The 24,233-nt window shown below is 34.4% G+C and overlaps 1 protein-coding gene across 7 annotated transcripts in view; it reads left to right on the top strand.

The window, feature by feature from the left end:
- The window catches only part of LYST (lysosomal trafficking regulator), a 221,227-nt gene that overhangs the window by 147,709 nt on the left and 49,285 nt on the right, over nucleotides 1–24,233 (top strand). For all 7 annotated transcript variants that reach the window (XM_031966940.1, XM_031966938.1, XM_031966939.1 and 4 more), the window contains 7 exons: nucleotides 15,516–15,692; nucleotides 16,923–16,999; nucleotides 18,984–19,172; nucleotides 19,948–20,093; nucleotides 20,182–20,278; nucleotides 22,182–22,243; nucleotides 23,572–23,627. In XM_031966940.1, the coding sequence (XP_031822800.1) occupies nucleotides 15,516–15,692; nucleotides 16,923–16,999; nucleotides 18,984–19,172; nucleotides 19,948–20,093; nucleotides 20,182–20,278; nucleotides 22,182–22,243; nucleotides 23,572–23,627 (804 nt within the window). The remainder of the gene's footprint in view (nucleotides 1–15,515; nucleotides 15,693–16,922; nucleotides 17,000–18,983; nucleotides 19,173–19,947; nucleotides 20,094–20,181; nucleotides 20,279–22,181; nucleotides 22,244–23,571; nucleotides 23,628–24,233) is intronic.

Genomic DNA, 24,233 nt, shown 5'->3' with positions numbered 1-24,233 from the left:
TTATACAAACCCTTCCTATGCCCAGTTAAGATTTGAGAATCTTTTAAGTACTAAAATTGAATTCTGTGAAAACTTATTTTATTCTGGAGATTTCTCTGAAAAAGTTTTCATTTTTAACATATGTTATCCAAGTATCTATTATACATAATTTATATTAACACTAAAGTTGTGGCATATGAAATAGATTTTTATTGAACGTGTTCTTAAATATAGCCCGAAGTAGAATATTTGAAAGAATTTTAAGTTTACACATTTTAGTGAATATCTTTATACATTTTCCTGGAATTAAAACATACTTGAAAAGATATAGGAGAATATCTGAACATAGAAACATATTTCAGCACATTTTATATCTGGGAACAGCATGTTCTATATTAAAAAACATGAATCAGCAATAATAGTAGTAGCAGCAATAGTAGTAATAATAGTTGTAATGGTAGTAATTATAAGAATGGTGGTGGTGGTAGTGATGTTTATTGTAAAGATTGTTATAACAGTAGCAATAATAATAATAACAATAATAATAAATTTACATTTAGATAGCTCTTTAGGTTTTTTGAAGTTTTTCTTATAGAGACTCATTGACAAATATTAACATTTTAATGTTTAAAGAAATCCAATAAGAGAAGATTAAAAATGAAATCACATTAAATATGCCTCTTTACAATGTAAACTTATTGAGAGGAAAGATTGTCCTTTTTAAAATAAAATTCCTAAAAACAGTACAGTGCTTAGCACATAAAATACTTTAAAATCTAATTATTTTTAAAAGTCTATATTAAAATCATAACTGCCTTCTGTTCTTTTCTGTGTAGTCCTAAAAAAATATTTCCTTGCTGGTTTTTTTTCCTTCCTTTGTTTTTGCATAACTATCACTCTTCCTCTCTCTCTTTATGCGAGTGGGAATGGTACTGTGATTAGAATGCTGGACCTGGAATTAGGAAGACCTGCGTTCCAATCTCAGCTAGCCTGGGCAAGTTTCCTCAACCCTAAAATGGGTATCATTAGCCTTCATCTTAAAAGGTTATTGAGAGTAAAATGAAAAAATATTTTTGTAGTTCCTGGCACATAGTTAGCATTTCACTCTGTCATTTCATATCTTCCTAGATTTCTCTAAATCTATCCTTTTTGTTATTTCTTCTGGTCCATTAGTATTCCATTTTATTCATGTATCATAGTTTTTTTAACTGCTCCCCAATTGATAGACAACTACTTTGTTTCCAGTTGTTTGCTGCTCACCAGAAAATTCTGCTATAAAATATATGAATTTTTCCTTCTACTCTTGATCTCTTTGGTGATACATGCTTTATAGTGGTATCAATTGGTCATAGGGTATCATATCAATTTCCAAATTGATTTCATGTGATTTCATCAACTCAAAACTTTAACAACAAGGAATTAGGGTGCCTGTTCTTACACTACCTCTCCAAACAGTGGCTACTTTCTTTTGTTGTCATCTCTGCCAATCTGTGTAATAGTGAGCCTCAGGCTTATTTTAATTTTCATGTCTCATATTGTTAGAGGTATGAAACGTTTTTAATAGATATTTTTTAGGTTGTACGTATACATTCATTTTTTTACATATTTTAGTGTTGAGAGAGAAAAATCAGAATAAAGGGGAAGAATCAGGAGAAAGGAAAAAAATATGCTTCGATTTGCATACAGTCCCTATATGCTGGATGTAGATGGCATTTCCCATCTAGTTTTATTGAAATTATCTTAGATCACTGAATTGATGAGAAGAGATAAAGTTTCTTCATAGTTGATCATCACACAATCTTGGCTATTTCTGTGTACAGAATGTTCTTGTTTCTGCTCACTTCAGTCAGCATCAGTTCATGTAAGTCTTTCAGGCTTTTCTGAAATCAGCCTACTCATCATTTCTTGTACAATAATAATATTCCTTTACTTTAATAATACTGTAATTATTCAAGCATTCCAACTCTCTGCCAGCACAAAAAAGCTGCTACAAACATTTTTGCACATGTGAATCCTTTCCACTCTTTTATGAACTCTTTGGGATACAGACCTATTAATGGCATTGCTAGATCAAAGGGTATGTACAGTTTGATAGCCCTTTGGGCCTACTTCTAAATTGCTCTCTAGAATGATTGGATCAGTTCACAATTTCACTGGCAATGTATTAATGTGCCAATTTTCCCACATCCCCTCCAACCTTTATTATCTTTTTCTTTCATCTTAGACAATGTCATAGGAGTGAGGTGATACCTCAAAATTGTTTAAATTTTTATTTCTTTAATCAATAGTAATTTAGAGCATTTTTTCATATAATTATTGATGCCTTTAATTTCATCTAAAAATTGTCTGTTTATATCCTTTGACCATTCACCTATTAGGGAATGATTTGTATTATTATCAATTTGACCCAGTTCTCTATGTATTTTAGAAATGAGGTCTTTATCAGAAACATTGACTGTGTAAAAATTGTTTGCCAGCTTTCTATATCCCTTCTAATCTTGGTTGCATTGGTTTTATGTGTGCAAAAACTTAAATCAAAATTATTCACTTTGCATTTTATAATGTTCTCTTTTTATTATTTGGTCATAAATTCCTCCCTTCTCTAAAGATCTTACAGGTAAATTAGGCATGAAACATTTTTAATGTAATTGCTGAAGACTTGAGTTTCTTCCATAGAAAACTATCTGGTCAGTGTTCAAGAATTTTTTTTTTTTTTTTAATACAGAAATAGAAAAAGGTTTAAAATAATGTACAAAGAGAATAACTGAAAATAACATATTGAACTTATCAGATGCTTGAAAAGAAGAGCAATCTATATGTAATAATGTAATAGAAAGTCACAGTTTCACATATAATCCCATTATCCTGTTTTTATTTTGTATAAGGAAATGTCCTCTGGGATATTAAAAGCAAAGTTTTGACAATTTTAAGAAATAATTCTTATGCACTCAAAATGGGTATGGAAAACTATCTTGCCCTGCAGAGAAAGTAGGAGGTGAAGATAATAAAGAAGGGAGAAGGTAGTAGGAGATAGAGCATATTGGGTAATGGGATGGTCAGAAACAATTTTGAGGAGGATCAGGGGAAGGGACAGGAAGAAAAAAAGAGAATAGAATAAACGGGGGGAGGGGGAAAAGGGGGAAGAGATACAGTTATCAATAGTAATTGTGAAAAGAATTTTGAAGCAAGTTTCTCTGATGAAGGCCTCATTTCTCAAATGTATAGGGCCCTCAAATTTATTAAAAAAAAAAATTGGGATTCAATCATCAATTGATGAATAATAAAAAGATATGAACCATGCCCAAAAGACTATAAAATCATGCATATCATTTGACCTAACAATACCACTAGCAGATATGAATCCCAAAAGATTTTTTTTTTTAAAAAGGGAAAGAACTTATATGTACAACGATATTTATAGCAGCTCTTTTCTCAGGTAAAGAATTAGAAATCGAGGGAATGCCCCATCAATTGGGTAATGACTGAATAAATTGTGGTATGTAATTATGATATATTATTGTTCTAAAAGAAATGATAAGTAGGATGCTCTCAGAAAAACTTCCATGTACTTCATGAGCTCAAGCAAAATGAAATGTACTGCATACAAAGCAACAGCAATGTTGTATGATCGATTGTAAATGACTTTGCTGTTCTTAGCAATTCTCAGATAATTGTAAGGCTTAAAAGCCTAATGCTATTATTTTGCCTTGCTCTGGGAAGAAAGGTTTTTTAAATGTACCTCACACTTCTTTTTGGATTTATACAGACAGGGTAGTTACTCTCCAGGTTACCAACAAATGAAATAATATTTGAAGTGCTTTGTGCTATCCTTAAAACCCTGTATAACTGCAACCTATTTAATGCAAGTTAGTAACAGGTTTTGCTCCAAACATTCATTTGCAAGTTAGTTATTTGGTACTCAGAATAAATTTCCCCAAAGTAAAATTAAAATTGATGATTTTATTATGAGTCCTCCAAAGACTGCTTAATATATAATTTAAGAGAAATACTATTTGCAGTGGTATGATTTTCTGTCACTAAAGTTTTAATTGGAAATATACAGTATTCCAACTACGTTAAATAATCTTGTGAACTAGCCTGAGAATGTATCAGATATCACATCAATGATACTGATTTCTTTTATACACTTCACTGTTAGCATCTGAACTTTTCCTTTGAACTTTGCCCCACTGTTGGTGAATAGAGATAATAGCCAGTTAGAATGTGAAAATTGTAATTTAGGTGTTAATGTCTCAATAGTTATGCATTTAATTTGAAAATGATTTGGTATTTTCTTCATGACTCTATAATAATTATGAACATTATTATACTTAGAACTATAGATTTAAAGCTACTAAGGAAGTATACCAGAAGTAACTTAGTCCAATCCCATCATTTACATAAAGTAATTGAGGTAATTTAGTCTAATCCCATCATTTATATAAAGTAACTAAGTCTTATAAAGTAGAAGTGATTTTTATATGGGGAGTAAGTAAAAGAATCGGGTCTGGTGGCTTTGTGCTATCCTACAGTATAACACCCTATGGATTCACTAATGTGTTCTTAGCTTTCATTTCTCCCAATGCTTGGAAGTACTGCTTGGACTTGAGGTTGGACCCAAAAGTTCAGTATTATTTCAGAAGTTACTAGATGGTAACCATGAATTGGTCATTTAACCACTCAGAGCCTTAGTTTCAAACTCTATGAAATGAGGTAATACTACATTACTATGAATAGTTAACACTTAGTTATTTTTTTTCATCTATTTACTCATTTGTCATTATTGTGCCGATTTTAATCTGCTTTCCATTATAACTAGGCTAGAGCTCAATGAAATAACTACATTTTTTATCCTGCAAAGTCAGGACTCTAAAGACTTCTTTCCTCAAGAATGGAGTAAAGTTTGTAGATTTCATGAAAGGTATATTCCTGGCAGTGTAGTGTTATTTTTACTTCCTACTTATAATCTCTTTCCTGATGATTGATGCAGTGAGTGGTTTGAATTATAGAAAAATGAGTGTTTCTTTCTATAATTTTAGATTAATGTTTCAGTAGTATGGCAAAATCAAAATAAAAACTGATGCTTTGAAAATTTTTAAAAATTATTTTTAAATGTAGAATTTAGACAGAACTTAAAATTTTCTTTTTCATGTTAAAAAAATTTTTTTAAAGAGATACATAGCTGAAAATATTCTAGTCGTTTAACTTTTTCTTAATTTGCCAACTTGGCAGGGCTTCTGCTCATAGTCCATGTGTCTCTGTTGGTCAGGTAGCAGCTGTCTTTTGCTTAATTCATAGTGTTCTGTAAACACTCATCTTGCTGTTTTCACCATTACATATGCTATCTTATGCTTTGGAAGAATGACACAATATGATTTAATATGTTAATTTAAAGATCAGTAAAAAGTGTAGTGGTCTGTTTTCAAATTAGATTGTTGACATTTCATAGAAAAATAGCATTTTAGAATTGGAAGAAATCTCAGTGTCCATCTAGACCAGTCTGTATTTGTTGTTGTTGTTATTGTTGTTTTTAAATCCTTTACAATGTACTTGACAAGTAAATGTTCATTCAACTTTTGCTTGAAAATTTTTAGTGAGAAAGGAATGAGTTACTTCCCAAAACAACTCATTTCACTTTTGGTTTGCTGTATTCATTAGAAAATTTTTCCTTATTTCCTAAGTTTGCTTCTTTATAACATACCTTAAAACTGAACAAGTGGATTTATAATATTACTAGAAGAGATCTTAGAGGTCATCTAATTCTGGGCATCAGATTCATAAATGTGTGCACTAAAGTGTAATTGAGAAATGTTGAACAAAATAAATAAAAATGTAATACAGCATAGATAATATTACTTTGTGACTTTCTAAGTCAGAATGCTTAATAACTTATCCTCTAGGGATCTGTTTCTGTTTCGGTTTGATATCACCAATCAAGTCTAACACTCTCACTTTACAGATGAGGAAACTTAGGTCAGGTCAGGTTAAGTGGCTTCTATAAGCTAACGTGGGTAATAATGACAGAGCTGGAGCTTGAAACTGACATTCTCTAGCTAGTAACAGTATGCTCTCTTTCACTGGGCTATACTGCTTCTAATCTCCTACTTATACAGTCTTACTTGTACAGTGCTTTTGTGGCTCCCCGGAATCTTCCCTAGGACAGACGTCCCCAATTCATTAAATCTGTAATCGCATGGCTCTTCACAACCCTTGTTCTCCTTCTCTGAGCGCTCCTAAAATTCCTCTAACTCCTTCCTAAAATGTATTGTATCATGAAAAGCTAGAGAAAAACATGTCAGCTACCAAAGGAAGGGCAGGAATCCAGGCATAAAAGCCCTGAAGTACATTGGTGTGAGTGGAGAAGTGGAGACATAGATCCAAGATAATATGAAGTTGAGACTACAAGTTTTTGTTGACCAAGTGGGTAACCTCAGAGAGCTCACAATTTAATATAGAGACAAAATTGGATAGTAGGGAAAGGAGAGGGAGGTAGAAAGATTTGAGGAATAGAGGATGACAAGTAGATTGTAAACCTCAGTGGCAGGTTTTCTTAACAGTAATAGAGAAATTGGGAAGAAAAGATTTGAGGAAAACATCATGAGCTCAGTATGTTGCATTTAAGTAGTTAACAAGATAATCTAATTTGGGATGTCAAAAAGACTGTTGGAAATGTAAGACTAGGGGGTCAAGAGAGAGATTAGGACCAGATAACTAGATCTGAGATTAGATGGGAGCTAATGAGATCACTAAGTAAAATTGCACATAAAGACAAGAGGACTCAGAACAAAGCCTCCTGTTGGAGGGACAGCCTGTAAGTGGGCATGACCTGGGGGAAAGTCCATCCAAAGATACTGAGACTTGTTCAGACAGGTTAGAACAGGAGTCCTCAGACTTTTTAAATAGGGGACCAGTTCACTGTCCTTCAGACTGCTGGAGGGCCGGACTATAGTAAAAACAAAAACTTTGAACAAATTCCCATGTGTTGGAATCTTTACAAAGTGTTAAGCCATTGGAATTGATTTGATCTTAGAAAGAGATATTTTGGGCCAGAACTTAAAACAAGGTACTAGGTGGAACTGATAGAAACAATGCTTGTGTTCACACCTCTAGAGAGCTCATAAGTATCTAAGTATTCAATGGAGTTCACACGTTTGGGAGGATGCAGGGCTTAGTAGGACTTAGTCCGAATTCACACCTCCCTTAGGGCTAGAGAGCACTCTGAGAGATAACCCAGAATCCCTCTCCCTCCAGAAGGCGGAGTTAACCTTTGGGAGATCACATTTATAGGGAGCTTTTGAAGCTTGAGTTTAGTTCTTCTTGTGGGACTGACTGGAGTTAGTTACTTGAGGAGTTACTAGAAACTCTGGGAGCTCGAGAGAGATTTACTTGGAGTCAGAGAGAGCTCTTGGAACCCATAAGCTCTATCTTCGAGGCGAGAGATTCATTGCTTCTTCCAATTTGGTGCTGACTGGAGGCTGAAGAAAGCAGAGGCAGAAGCCAAGGATAAAGCTGCAAGATCTCTTGGAACCAAGGCAGAGAGATAGGCCTCTGAACTAACCGGGCTAATTTGGAAGGAGAAATAAACATTTGCATTTTTACCAGATGGCTGCATTTTGGAGTAATTATTGATTGTAACTGAAACTAAGGCTGCCTCCAGAAAACCTTCACACCTATGCATGCTGCATATATCTTATTTTGAAGTGAAGAAACAAAACGGGAACAAATACAATATTTAAAATGAAGTAACGTTAAATCAACAAACTTAACAGTATTTCAGTGGGAATTATGGGCCTGCTTTTGGCTAATGAGATGGTCAATGTCTGGTTCCATATTTGTCACTGCTAGTCGTAACAAGTGATGCAAGTGTGCATCCGTTATTCTTGATCTGGTTGGAGATTTCAAATGTTTCATTCTAGAAAAAGTCTGTTCACAGACATAAATGTTGCCAAAGATGGTTGCCATTTTGAGTGCATGGTTCCTGAGATGAGGATATGTCACAGAGGGGAGAGATGCATAGAAATTATGAAGGCTGCTTAACTTGAATTGTCTTTCAGAGAGTCACAATTCTGCAGTTCAGCCAGTTCCATTTGGTAAATTGTACCCACATTTTCATTGTCAATAGAAAATGGGTCAGGCTTTATATCCTGCTCATAGAGGTGAAGCTCTTTAAATCTAAATTGGAACTCTTTTTGCAATTTTTCCAGTGAATCTACACATGTTTTGTTTGGGAATGCAATCAGCGGTTTTTCTGCTAACAGATTTTGAGTTGTGGGGAGATGGCAGAAGTTTTCCTCTTTCACTTGTTTGATGAGGAGGCCTAATTTTACTTCAGATGCTTTGACATGTGATTGCATATCACAGATGAGCTTCCCCTTTCCTTGAAGTTGCATATAGAAATTGTTGAGTAGCTCTGTTACATCTGTCAGAAAGGCAAGGTGCCATTTCAATTCTGCATCATTGAGCTCTGATACTAATTTGTTTTTTGAAAATAGAAAAGTTGTAATCTATGGAAGTAAGTCATAGAAACATTTCAAAACTCTCCCTCGACTCAGCCAATGGACTTCTGTGTGATATAGAACATCTTCATACTCAACATTTAGCTCAGACAGAAATTCCTGAAACTGTCTATGATTTATTGCATTAGCTCTAATGAAGTTAACACAAGATACCACAATTTTCATAACAGAGTCCCACTTCAGTGATTTACTACACAGCGCTTGTTGGTGGATAAGGCTGTGTATGGCTATTGGATGAGAATGGTTATGTTTGTCCATCTCTTGGTTAATGCGAGCAATTACTCCTTTCTTAGACCCCACCATGCTAGGAGCACCATTAGTTGTCACACTGGCTAGTTTAGCCCAGTCCAGCTCCAAACCATTCATAGTTTGGCAAACCTTTTCATAGATATCCTCTCCTGTAGTTGTTTCTTCGATGCAGTGCAGCAAGCTCTTCTATGACTTCAAAATAATCATTTTTCCCATGAATAAAAATTAGAAGTTGTGCAGAATCACGAACATCATTGCTTTTGTTGAGGGCCAAGGAAAAATATGAAATTTTTTTTATGGCGTTTTGCAAATGCTGATGCAGATTGTCTCCCATTTCTTCAATCCTCATGTAATTGTAGGTCCTGAAAGACTCAATGTACTAAATAAATTGGCCTTCTCTGGATACATCTCTTTGGCAACAGAAAGAAGGCATTCTTTTAACAAATTCTTCCTCCATGAATGGTCTGCCAGTGCGTGCTATTAGCTTGGCAACTTGAAAACTTGCTCGCAGTGATGAAATATTTAGCTGCTTCTGCTTCACAAAAGTATTTTGCTGAGTTGTTAATGTATTTTTCAGTTTTAATAATTTATCTTTTCTCACTTCTCCACCCAAACAATCATATTTATCTTTATGTTGAGTTTAAACAATATAAAACAAATTATATTCTTTGAACAGAGACACTATATTCTGGCATATCAGACATACAGCTCTTTCCTTGTACGGCATGAAAAAGTAACCATAAGTCTACTGTTCTTTGAATATCCTACACTCCGGGTCAATTTTTCTTTTTCTTGACATCATTATTTCCTAGGGATTCCAAATTGCTATTAGTAAAATACCTACATATATACATATATATATATATATATATATATATATATATATATATATATATATACAGCGCTACAAAAACAATATACCAGCAATAACTTTGCCCACACAGAGACATACAGACTGCAATGCCTAACTTCCTCCAAGTTGCCTCTGCGCTGTGATGCCTCCGTTTCCCACATTCTCTTTCCCGCTCTTCACGCTCCTGCTTCCAACCTTCACTGCTACAGTGAATTCCCCCTGCAGTGGCTGTGACATGCGCAGCATGCACTGTACATCCCCCGCGCCTGTCTGTTATGGTGGCTGCCGTTACTGTACAAGGCCGCGGGCCGTCAGTTCTCTGTCTTCTGCATCTCTCTCCCTTCCCCACACCACACACCCTGGCCTGGGAACCCACCTCACCTGAGTATTGCCTCACACTCTATCTCCGCCGCCTCAGCCTAGTGCCGGAAGTGTGCGTTGCTAACTGAGTTTAGGTCGAACGTCATTTCCGATCTGATTTTGCCTTAACCCGGCGGGCCACATAAACATCCTCAGTGGGCCGCATCTAGCCCACGGGCTGTAGTTTGAGGACCCCTAGGTTAGAAGAATCAGTAGAGAGCAGTGTTGTGAAAATCTGAGTATCAAGAAGGAAGATGCAGTCAGCTGTGTCAAACTGCAGAGAGGTCAAAAAGAGTCATTGATAAATGCAGAGAGAGCAATTTCATTTGAAGCTGTCACTGTCAATGATAGTTGAAATATTTTGTACAATGAGAGAGGTGCCAAATATTATAGATGGTCAGATATCCAAATATTCTTGTGGATATCACATCTATAGATGCAATTTATAAACATTCCATAATCTGACAGGTGATACTGACTATTACTTTGGCTGACTACTGCCCAATTTACTAATGAACTTTTAAAACATAGCTTGGCTGTTTCTGGTGACAACAGATATACAATCTATCACTACATCCACACTGAAAGGCTTTTTAGGACCTTTTAAAGCTTGTGCCCTGCTGAAATAGGGAAGAGGGAATGAAGCTGTGCTTTTCTTCATATAGAAAACTCCCCAGAGATGAAACTGCCTCTGGGAATGGAAGTCAGCACTTCTTGAGTAGTGATGTCAAATTGAAATAGAGATAAATCCTTGCTTTGCATATTGATTCAGAAAAACCACACCTTAGCATTGTCTGTATTACATTTTTATTTATTTTGTTAAGTATTTCCCATTTATGATTTAATCTGGTTCCTACAGAGAGATTTAAGTGATTTGCTCAGCATTATATAACCTCTGTGTGTCTGTGATTATGTATATGTACATATATGTATTTATGTCTATATGTATATATATATATATATATATACACACACACACACAGATATATGTATTCATGTGTGTGTATAAGAAGACAGACAGACAAGGAATTTAAAACTAGACTTTTCTGACCTCAAACCTGGCTTTCTGCTACTTTATGTTGCCTTTTTGGCATAGTCTTTGAAAACTCATAGCCATCAACATAAGATATGAGACATTGCAATATAAGACTGTGGTTCTGTTTAAATTATTAATTTTTAGTTAGCAAGATTGACCTTTGGGACAATGAAGCATTTTCACTGTTTTTGCTACCTTCAGAAAATCCTTTCTCTTTTGTCATGACTGCGTATTTAAAATCAATCAGAATCAGGAATTCAGGTTAGGGGAAAATCTTCAATCTTTATTGTTAATGGAGGTGAAGGGGGATTGCGATTGCAATGTGAGCAGCTGCGACAAGAAGCCAGTCAGCAGTCTCCCCCTACCTCTCTTCCTGCCCCTCTGTCTCCACCCACCAAAATTGTCATTTCCTATACAACACATTAGGACTTGCACAAAGAGTGGGCGGGGGCCATTCTTTCTCCAACCATATATATATATATTAATAGTCCAAATACTATTTAGCCTCACGTGCTTGGTACCTCATTGCATCAACTCGAACTTCAGCCCATTACATTCTTTCCTTTTTCAATTTAGGATATTTAAAAAATAAATTTTATTGGCATATTTTGCTTCCCTCTTTTCTACCCCTCTTTGAGAGTCATCTGTTAAGACAAAATATTTTTAAAAGGAAAAAGAGTTCAGCAAAACTAAACAATATATTAAAAAACCTCTGATATTATATGTAATATTGCAATCTATATTCTCCTATCTCTGCAGTGAAGGGGGATAGAGGCTTTCTGTCTGGGACAAAGATGGTTATTATCATTTCATAACATTCAATTTCAATTGTTTTATTGTTGTTGTTCTTTTGAGTTACATTGTAGTCATTGTGAATTTTTTTTCTATTTTCAACCTTCCCATTCTTCTAACCATATTCATCTTTTCCTTACAGTTACAGCAGTATTTTATTATCTTACCACATTTTTTTTAGCCTTTACCCATTTGATAGTCATGTACATTGTATCTAGGCCTTTGCTACTATAAAAGATAATGTTTTAAATATTATTTAATTTAACAGATTAATTTAAATAAACATATGGAATGAGCTTTTACAAGGTTGCTAAAAATTTACATTTCTTTTGTGAACCTTCAGGTTTAAATTAGTTTTTAAAATGAAGAAACACATGCCAGTTGTTCCAAGCTTCAATACAATTTTAAGTTTCCTACTTTGTACCCATTTTCACTTTGTTCAAATAATGAATGACTGTGCTATATTCTTATAGTCTGTTAAATTCTAATTTCATTTGTTGTTTTTCTTTTCTTTTTTGGGGAAGGAGTGAGGCAGTTGGGGTAAAGTGACTTGCCCAAGGCCACACAGCTAGGAAGTGTTAAATATCTGAGGACAGATTTGAACTCAGGTCTTCCTGACTCCAGGGCTAGTGCTCTATCCACTGCACCACTTAGCTGACCCTAATTTCTTATTTTTCTAGGAGATTTGACTCATATTGAGATTGATTGACTAGCACATTTGTTAAAAAAAAAAAAAATGGTCCCATTACTGTATTATATAACATATTTGTTGTCATTCTTTTAGATTTCTTAATGCAAAAAAACTTTCATTATTCAGCAATTTTGCCAGCACTCAAATTCTGCTGACACCTGATGGCAACCTTTTTTGTTAATATTCTTTTTTTTTTTTTTAAAGAGCACTTTTTACCCAAAGACCCCAGTTTTGGGGATAAGAACTCACTATTTGACAAAGATTGCTGAGAAAATTGAAAATTACTATGGCAGAAACTAGCCATTGGCCCACACTTAACACTGTACACCAAGATAAGGTCAAAATGGGTTCATGACCTAGGCATAAAGAATGAGATTATAAATAAATTGGAAGAGCATAGGATAGTTTACCTCGCAGACCTGTGGAAGAGGAAGGAATTTATGACCAATGAAGAACTAGAGATCATTATTGATTATTAAATAGAAAATTTTGATTATATCAAATTGAAAAGTTTTTGTACAAACAAAACTAATGCAGACAAGATTAGAAGGGAAGCAATAAACTGGGAAAACATTTTTACAGTTAAAGGTTCTGATAAAGGCCTCATTTCCAAAATATACAGAGAATTGACTCTAATTTATAAGAAACCAAGCCATTCTCCAATTGATAAATGGTCAAAGAATACGAACAGACAATTCTCAGATGAAGAAATTGTAACTATTTCTAGCCATATGAAAAGATGTTCCAAGTCATTATTAATCAGAGAAATGCAAATTAAGACAACTCTGAGATACCACTACACACCTCTCAGATTGGCTAGAATGACAGGGAAAGATAATGTGGAATGTTGGAGGGGATGTGGGAAAACAGGGACACTGATACATTGTAAACACATCCAGTCATTCTGGAGAGCAATTTGGAACTATGCTTAAAAGGTTATCAAACTGTGCATACTCTTTTATGCAGCAGTGTTTCTACTGGGCTTATACCCCAAAGAGATACTAAAGAAGGGAAAGGGACTGCCAGAATGTTTGTGGAATCCCTGTTTGTAGTGGCTAGAAACTGGAAAATGAATGGATGCCCATCAATTGGAGAATAGTTGAGTAAATTGTGGTATATGTATGTTATGGAATATTATTGTTCTGTAAGAAATAACCAGCAGGATGAATACAGAGAGGCTTGGAGAGACTTACATGAACTGATGCTAAGTGAAATGAGTAGAACCAGGAGATCATTATATACTTCAACAACAGTACTCTATGAGGATGTATTCTGATGGAAGTGGATTTCTTCGACAAAGAGATCTAACTCAGTTTCGATTCATCAATGATGGACAGAAGCAGCTACACACAAAGAACACTGGGAAATGAATGTAAACTGTTTGCATTTTTGTTTTTCTTCCCGGGTTATTTCTACCTTCTGAATCCAGTTCTTCCTGTGCAACAAGAGAACTATTCGGTTCTGCACACATATATTGTATCTAGGATATAATGTGACATATTTAACATGTATAGGACTGCTTGCCATCTGGGGGAGAGAGTGAAAGGAGAGAGGGGGAAAGTCAGAACAGAAGTGAGTGCAAGAGATAATGTAAAAAATTACCCAGGCATGGGTTCTGTCAATAAAAAGTTATAATTATGAAAAAAAGAATAATAGCTTTTTATTTTTCAAAATACATGCAAAAATAAGTTTCAACATTCACCCTTGCAAAACCTGTGTTCCAAATTTTTTTCCTACTCTCCCTTCCTTGCCCCTTCCCTAGACAACAAGTAATACAGTATAGGTTAAACATGTACATTTCTTCTAAACATATTTTCACGTGTATCATTCTGCACAAGGAAAATCAGCTCAAAAAGGGGGGGGGGGGAGAGAAAAAAATAAAGCAAACATCAACAACAACAAAAATGTGAAAATACTATGTTGTGATTGACATTCAGTTCCCATAGTCTTCTTTCTGGATACAGATGGCTCTCTCCATCAAAAGTCTATTAGAAGGGGCAACTAGTTGGTGTAGTGGACAAAGCAGCCCTGAAGTCACGAGGACCTGAGTTCAAATGTGACCTTAGCCACTTAACACTTTCTGGCTGTGTGACCCTGAACAAGTCACTTAACCCCAATTGCTTCATCCAAGAAAAGAAAAGAAAAGAACCATGTTTATCCATAATCTTCTTGTTGCTCTGTACAATAATCTCTTGGTTCTACTCACTTTACTTAGCATTATTTCATGTAAGTCTTTCCAGATCTTTCCAAAATCAGTCTGCTAAGCATTTCTTAAAGAAAAATACTATTCTGTTATATTCATGTGCCATAACATATCCAGCAGTTCCTGAACTGATGACATCCACTCAGTTTCTAGTTCCTGGCCACTTCAAAAGTGCTGCTACAACTATTTTTGCACATGTGAGTTCTTTTCCCTTTTTTTGATCTCTTTGGATTACAGACAAAAAAGAGATATCGATGGCAGCTTTTTTAGAGAGTAAATTTTGAAAGATATATCTAACCATAATTTGACATTTTTCTAAGTTTTATGTATTTTCAGTCATCTTGGCTTAATTTAACCTAATATTATGCCCAGAACTTATTCAGATAATCTTTATAATTCAATCTATTTTTGTTGGCAGTCTCTATCCATCCTTGGGTAATCATGATTCAAGACCTCTGTGGTCTCATTTGATTCTCTCTACCTGCATTGTTAATGAAAACAAAGCTAATAAAAGAGCTAAAAAATGATTCTCCTTTAGAATTCCAGAGCAGCCTACAACTTTTACAACTTTCCTTGTTCATGTACAATAAACTTTAGAAAGAATGTTTTTTCAGAGCTTTTAAAAGAACTTACGTTCTTATATTAGGGGAAACAATTAATTAGACCTTAATAAAATTTTAAAGAAAAGGGTAAAACATCTTTATTACACAGAGAAATGTGTATTTTATGATACTTTTTGTGGGTTATTTTTTGTATGTTCTTTGTAATCCAATTCAATTCAGCAAATATTTAAGTATCTATTTTTTTTCTTTTCATCCTATCCCTTCCTTTTGTAGCATGGAGCCAAGTTAGTCCTTTATTTAAATGAGTTTTTGCATAATCACGAAGAAGAATTAACTGAAGAAGAACTTGCCACAGCAAGATTATTCATGAATATTTTAAAATTATCTGGTCATAAATGCACTCTTCCCAGTCTTCCAACAAAATCAGACTTCCTAAAAGTAATCAAAGAGGTGAGTCAATATAAATAATATATTGTAGTGTCCTCCTTTCTAGTACCCCATGTTGGGTGCCAAAATGTAGTGTGCTTTCTAGAGCCCCCAAATTGGGGTGCCAAAATATACATACTTTATCTGATTTGATCTTCCAAAAAGAGATTAAAAGTAGTGTCCAAACTAGCTCTCTGGAGGATCTTAGGACCAGCCTTAGTTTTAGTGGAGGAGTGAATTAGGCAGGACGCTCATAAGGATGGTCAAAGATGGAGTCCTTACTTCAAGTCCTCTCAGCCCTTAAATACCTTGGTATGAATACCACTAAGCACACTAAGTATGTGGCAACTAGAGAACTATTATATCATCACATCATATTGAGCAAGTGCTAACTATAAGCACTCTGTTATTGATATGAAAATGCCTCTCTTTACCCTAAGTATCTCTTGCTTCAAGTAGAATACAGGTGGTCACACCCTCTCTGACTTCTCAGGTAGAGTGAGAACACCAAAGGGAAGTGGGGAGCCAAACCAGACATTGTCAGCTGGTTCCCTATGGGCAGAAGAGTCTTATACCTTACCACCCAGAGTTCTCCCACTATCTGTGGCCCTCTACACGATATTTGTAATTTAAATAGATTTAATGTAACAAGAAATATACATAGATATCTACATGTGATATATAGATTTTTTAAAAAAACCTATCACAAGTAGTTTTACAGATGATAAAAAAAAATTTGTTACCTTATGCAATATAAAAATGTCATCACTTCACCTCAGTGTTGCTTCATTTTACAAAGAAGAAAAATAATATGATTTTCAGTAATTCTTTATGGTGATCATTTTTTTAAAAATACACTTTTATGCTGTGATGGAAAACATTTTTTGAAGCATTAACTTTCAGCTTCAGACCTCATATAACAAAAGAGCAAAAATAGTATAAGCATCTTTGTATAATCCAATAAAAACTGTTTCCTGACATCTCAAGGAAGGGGGAGAAACTTATCTTTTTTCCTATAATAAAAGCTTACTTTCTCTTAACCATCCTTCATGGCATTTGTGTCCAAAAGAATTGCTGTGTGATATCTAATGTTCAAGGGATGAATAAACATGAATTCCATATTCTGGTTTCCAAAGCAATATTGTTTTTTTTTTCTTGTTTAACCTTTATTTCATATTTAATTATTAATATCTTATTGATAGCTAAATAATCCATACTTTGTTAGAAAATTATCATTCAAAAACATTTTTTTAGGAGTTAACGAAGTGTGAGATTGAAGACTCTGTGAATAAAGCTGCCTGGCAAAAAACAGTCAATAATAATCAACAAAGGTAAAGCTACTTCATTTTTTTTAAGTTTCACTTTTGAGGAAATTATAGACTCAATATGCATTTTTACCAACTAATATGTCCTATCCATTCTTTGCTTATATGGAGATATATAATTTCACTGGTAATAGTGATAAGGTTTAGATTTAGGGACCCAAAATGAGATTAGGGTTTCTGGTGGTCAGGGAGTTAAATGATAAGGTCTAGTGACAGGTTCAGAGTTCAGGGAACCAAATGCAGAGGTTTGGCTCCCCTGCAACCTCTTGGGATTCAGCACAAGGATAGGGAGTTTTGGGGAATTCCCTTCTGGAAACCTAGAGGTTCTCTGTAAAAGAATTTACAGACCCGAAAACCTAGATTGATAAAAAAAAAAGTTTATTGTGGGGGTTGGAAGTAAGCTTAGAAATCTTGACAGAGAAGTATGAAGTCTGGTTAGGAAATAGGTGAGGATAAAGAAAGGATGGCACTGGAAAGAGTATTCCAGTGGACAGAGGCTCCTTGGCATAGCATGACATAGTATGGCATATTTGGAACTTCTGCAAAGAGAATGTTTTAGTTTGGCTCTTTTATAATAGGAGCTTTGGCTATAAGCTGAAGGGGGCTCGTGGGTGGAGTCCCAAGTTGGCTCATCTACTAGCTGGATTTCAGCTTGAGCTGGAATTTGAATTGAATTCAGCAGTTTCAGGCCTGAGCCGATTCTACCCAGATAACAAGGATGAAACTGTTTGTCCCTTAGGGCAGAGTCTCTCACTGAGGCAGAGTTGAAGGAGATTTTCTCCTTTAAGGATTTTTAGGGTTTCAGGGTCTCCTTTTCAATAGGGAGCTCCTGGGTAAAGAAGTTTTTCTGGCCAGTACAAGTTAGCTCCTTCTCTGCAATTTTTATAGTCTTAGAGAGTTGCTGAGAGCATTGAAAGGTTAAGTGGCTTGCCCTTGGAGAACCCAGAACTCACATGTGGAAGAGCTGGGCCTTAAGCACAAAATCTTGGTCATCATACCATGCTGTCTATATATGTTCTTAATCATATAAGCATAGCAGATAGGAAACATGTTTATTTAAATTATGGGTGCATTTATGCATATGTGTATTTGACTAAAAATTATATGAATGAATGAAAAAATATTATCTATTTACTATGAGCAAAGCACCGTGCTAATTAAGTGCTGGAGACAATAATAGAAAAGTCAGTCTTTCTCTCATAGAGTTTATATTCCAATGAGTTTCACATGAAAGGTTTCAGCTGCAAGTCAAATGGGAAAGGTCTCCTGGTCCTTAGATTATAGCAGCAAATCATATAATAATTCTTAATGTCATTTTCACTGATAATATTGTAGTAGCTTCTGATTATTCTACAGTGCCAAAGGCTTTGGTGGCAAAAATTTTCTTTTTTGGTTCTTCGGTAGATGTGCACCTGCAGGAACAGTTGCCAAGCTGCAGGTTGTTATTCCTAAGGCTCTTGGATTCAGCTGTTGGGCTGTCTCCATTAACATCCGAAGAGATAATGGTCAAGGTGATTCTGGTGGTTTGACTTGATTGACACACTCTGTGTACTGCCTCTTCCTTAGGGTATCCTGTGAGTGGCTATTACTGCCAGTGACTCTTCTCAATAGTTCCCCAAATGCTGTCTGTGAATGTTGGGCTGATAGGAGCAGCATCAATGGTCCCAGATTGGGGGAAGGATTCCATTGTGCTTATCTACCTGTTGGGAACTGCTGAACAGCAGTTACTGCAGATAGACCCATTGTCTGCATTCATTTCCCTTCTTACTCATGGCTGTGGGGGCTGTGCTTAAAATACATTTCGTGATTTGAAGATCCTACTGTTACCAAGATCCTTGGGTTCAGAAATTCATGCTACAAATAATATTGTCATTAGGAAATTTCAAAAATGTATATCCATTCAAAGTGCCAATTCAGTATAAGTTGCAATTTTTAGATAATTCATAATTGCATTTGTCAAAGTGTATTTTTTGTATTTCTGTTCATTTAGTCTCTTTCAGCGCCTAGATATGAAATCAAAGGATATTTCTAAAATAGCTGCAGATATCACCCAGGCAGTGTCACTTTCTCAGGGAATTGAAAGAAAGAAGGTAATTCAGCATATCAGGGGAATGTATAAAGTAGACTTGAGTTCCAGTAGACGCTGGCAAGAACTTGTTCAACAACTTACACATGACAGGTAAGCAAAAGTTAAGATTGGTTCTTCTTGACATACTTTTCCATTTTTAACATATTCTTGAATATATTCAGAGCTGACAACATTATTTTACATCTTTACAATATAAATATTTTGTGTTTAAAATGTTTTATTTTTTTTAAGTTTAAAAAATTTATGAGAATGTCAATTAATTTGACTTGTTTTCTTTTGGAAAGCCTTAAATCTATTATAACTAGTCAATCTCACATATGTAATTAGTCACATTAAGTGTTATCTTTAAATAAATCAGAGAGATCAATGAGAATTCATCCAGCATCCAGAAAAGTATGACCTGTCCAGTCCTGTCTTGATAATTTCTTTGGAATTACATGACCACAGCCTATTTCAGAAAGAGTGGTTCTATCCTATATTCACATGTTTTGTAGATACTCTGTGCTTTGATGCCATTTTTATATGTTTTAGAAAATATTTTAATGGTGAGAATTAATATCGGGTCTTTTATATTATTGAGAAGGAAAGGCAGGTAGAAACATTCTCATTTTTCAAATTATAAAATAAGACTTAGGAAATTTTAAGGTTGACTTGAAGTGAAGTCTAAACTCAGGTGATGTGTCTTCCATTTCTAGCCTATATTTCATGAACCATGTTTTAATAATATACCTTACCTTATGTGTTACAAAACACCTAAAATTATGTGTTTAATATAAATTGCTACTATCAAGAGCCATCATACTAATTTCATAATAGTTAATTATAAATTGTGCTACTATTAATATTCCTGTTTATTCACTTGTAGAGCACTGTGGTATGATCCCATCTCTTATCCAACTTCTTGGCAGTTGGATCCAACAGAAGGTCCAAATAGAGAGAGACGCCGTTTACAGAGATGTTACTTAACTATTCCAAACAAATACCTTCTTAAAGATAGGCAAAAATCAGAAGGTAATATTAGTTTCTTTCATATTTGTATTTTATATAGCCAATATTGAAGATATAAAAATAATGTGTTTTCCTTTTTCCCCTCCAACAGAAATCATTAAACCCCCTCTTTCTTACTTATTTGAAGATAAAACACATTCTTCTTTCTCTTCTACTGTAAAAGATAAAGCAGCAAGTGAATCTATAAGGTAAAAACTTATAAATATAACTAAAAAATTGTATTTGTTTTTTTCCTAAATTTGACGCTTTCAGAAATGTCTAACATTCTAATAATTTCAGCATGTATACAGAATTTATTAAATAATATTTTTATAAAAGATCATTGATATTTTCATGTGTATCCATGTGAAATATTCCATATTATCTAATCCAAAGAAACCAGAAATAGGAAACGAAAGCAGCATTTCATAAAGAGATTTGTTGGACCCTGGACATAATGACAATATAAATAGTAAAGAGGTATGCTTTTCTTCTTAGCATTTTGTTCTTGGAATATTCAGGGATGTTGTAACATTGAAAGAAGTAGGGCAGTGTTATGCAAACGGATTCTCTTATGGGTTATCTCAGCTTATTTGTTTCGAGAGCACAAAATGAAAGATTATATCTGGGCATTGAGGTAAAAAGTGGAAATTATCTTTGTGTATGGAAAGTGTACAGAGGGAAAAAAACAATGAATTTGGATTAAAGAGATGAATCTGGGGGCAGCTAGGTTGCGCAGTGGACAGAGCAGCAGTCCTGAAGTCAAGGAGAACCCGAGTTCAAAGATGATCTCAGATACTTAAAACTTCCTAGCTATGTGACCCTGGGCAAGTCACTTAACCCCATTTGCCACAGCAAAAACAAACAAAAAAGAGATGAAGAAGGAAAAACAACAAGATTAGTAATGGCTTGTAAGGGAAAAGAAAATACAAATAAACTTGTCCATCATCATGACATTTAAGAATAAATGTGCCTGTGGGAAAAAAAAAAGTATAAATATTGTAAAATTAGAATTTAATCAGGTAACAAAAAGGAGAAAAGATAACTACTGCCGACCCAGTGAAAATGGGTTCTCCAAAATCACTAATGATCTCTTATTTGCCAAATTTAATGGCCCTTTGTCAATCCTCATTCTTCCTGACCTGCCTGCAGCATTTAGTGTTACTGATCATCATCTCTTTCTTAAAGTTTTCATCATACTATTCTTTCCCTGGTTTCCTCCTATGTCCAACTACTTATTCTTGATCTCCTTAATAGTCTTATTCTATGTCATGCCTAATGAAATATGTCCTTCATGGCTCTGCCCTGGGCTACCTTAAAATTTCACTATATTCTTTCTCGCTGGTAAGCTCATGAACTCTCATAGCTCCATGTATATTCTTTATACGCATGATTCCCAGATATATGCGTTTGACCGAGTATCTCTCTTCAGCTACATTCACATATCATCAGTTGCCTCTTAGACATCTTGAAGTTTTGGACATCTCAAACTCTAAATTATCTTTCCTTCAGAACATTCCCTCCGCTAAATTTTCTTTTTAGCACTGAGGATACTACAAACCTCTCAGTTACCCACTGTCACAATCTAGCTGTCATCCTTTACTCCTCATTCTCTTTCACCATATATATCCAAGTCTGTTGCCAAATCTTACTATTTCTGTCTTCTTATCTGTTTTCTTCTCCCCATTCATCTGATAGATCAAAAGATTTTAGCTACCTAAGGGTTTATTTTTTTTTTAAATTCTTCATCGCAGACCACAAGAGAGTAAAATCAGTGTTAATCAAATGTTCCTGCAACTAAATACAATATTATGTAAGTGAAATTTGTTTCAATAAGAGTACTTTTTTTTGTTGGTATGACATATATGCCAATTAAACACAATGAGGTTTTCTAAAATGATCCATCTAGCTGTTTATATCTCATTTACATAAAAAATTTGAAAATTAAATAGATCTTTAAGAAAATGGAAATTATAAAACATAGGAAGACTTTTTGAAAACTTTGATGATTTCTATTATCTTCCTGAAGTCTATAGCCAGATGAGGGGAAAATATATTGTAAAATGGGTCAAAAAAATGAATCATGATAATTTTATTTTTACTTTTTGACAGAGTCAATCGAAGATGTATCAGTGTTGCACCATCTAGAGAGACTGCCGGTGAACTATTATTAGGTAAATCAGCGTTTTGTAGAACAAAGCACTCATACTCTTCTTTCCTTCCTTATCTGAAAATATTGTGACATTAAATTTATATTGGCCTTCTAAAAGTTATTCCAATTAAATTAATTTAATTTTGCCTTTGAAAGCATGACAGTAACACTGGAATTTTAAGTTCTGTGACCACAGTTTTGTGCACATGTGGTAGGTATGTATTTCAATTTTTAGTCATTCCATTATTGCATACCAAATTAGATCTTGAGTGCCAAATATTAATGGCATGCTTGTTTATTTACCTACTCTATTCAAAAACAAATTATGTGATTTCTTCTCCATACTTTTTGTCAAATTTGTGTATGAAGCTTCTGAAATTATCAGCATATCAATAGCATTTTATGTTGTCTGGGCGTAGCTAGATGGTGCAGGGGCTAGAGTACTGGCCTCAGACACTTAATACTTCTTAGCTTTGTGACTTGGGCAAGTCACGTAACCCCAATTGCCTTGCCAAAAAAAAAAAAATCCTGAATTATCTGCGCATTAAGGAAATTAATTTCTTCACTGACACAGCCTCACAATGTCAAGGAATAGGAATGCATTATTTAATTTTAATACTCATATATACCCAAAGGGATTGCTTCCCATCCTTATGATCCCTAGTTCTGAGATTATTATGATTTTGTCTGTAAGTTTTCCAGGATCTCACAGGTTATACAATATTTACGGGCTAATAGTATCTTGCTTTCCCTTATGTTTATTACCTCTGTTCTTTATAGTTAATCTGGATCTCAAAAATAGCCAATGTTTATTTGGAAGAATTGAACAATATTTCTTAGCATGTGGAAAATTTTGTAATAGGGACTATATTATAAAAGTAGTAATTGAGTTCCTGAGTCTATTTTGGTAGTCTTGTAGTCAAATATGTTGGAATTAGCAAAGTACTTAAATGAGGGAAATGGATAGAATGCTAAATTTGAGATAAAAATTTAGTTCATATAGGTCTCTGTTATTCAGCAACCATGACCAAGTCGCTTAAGGCCTCAACATCCTCATCTGTAAAATGTCATTAATAATGTTTCTAAACCAATTTCATAAGATTATTGTGAGACTCAACTGAAATAAGTGCTTTGCAAACCTTAAAAGTACTACATAAATAATATAACATATGATAATATAAATGACAGCCCTTATCACAATTCATTTTTGATAGAAAACACTATAATCAACTGTCTATTTAGGTAATTGATTTTTAACAAATTTACTTGTAATCTTGCCATAGTCAGCTCAAACTCAGTAATAAAGCAAATACTTTCTTTGTTAATTCTGTATCAAATGGTTTTCTGCAGGTAAATGTGGAATGTATTTTGTGGAAGACAATGCTTCTGATACAATTGAAAGTTCGGTAAGTACAGGTTTTAGTTTACATAAATAGAAATATAGCTAAATGTTGCTTGTCCTTTACTGTCCCCCCTCTGTGAACACCATTGTATGATCAAGCAATGACCACTATTTGTTCCATCAAGGCATTTTGAATTTTCCTGCCTCTACTCCTTTGATAACAAAGTATATTCTGTGCCCAGAATATCTTCCTTTCTCTTCTTTCTCTTCTGTTTTCATATTGATCCTTTAAAATTTCAGCTCAGATTCCATGATTTCCCTAAATTCCTTCCTTCAGACTCTAACGTCCCAATAACAGTTTTATCCTTTAAGTCTCACAGAACATTTGTTTAGTACTTTTTTAATGCACTTAAGACATGTTATTTTGTTTTATTGTTCTTTTCCTGACTCAAATTAATAAATATTTATTGAATTGTTGTACAAGAGATTGAGATCCCAGGATTTCATATTTGCATTTCCAGAATGATATGCATTCAAATCATCCCTTAGAAAAATCTAAAAAACAAAAAAAAAACAAAGAAACCTTCCCTTTTATACGTTACAAAGTCTTGTTTTAATTCATCCTAAATTATTCTTCTTGCATTTTGAGTTTGTTCTTCCTCATCATTGT

Source organism: Sarcophilus harrisii, chromosome 4 (assembly GCF_902635505.1).
Source record: "Sarcophilus harrisii chromosome 4, mSarHar1.11, whole genome shotgun sequence".
In the NCBI taxonomy this organism is placed as follows: Eukaryota; Metazoa; Chordata; class Mammalia; order Dasyuromorphia; family Dasyuridae; genus Sarcophilus; species Sarcophilus harrisii.
The sequence above is the reverse complement of the archived record's forward strand: the minus strand, read 5'-3'. Positions and strand labels throughout refer to the sequence as shown.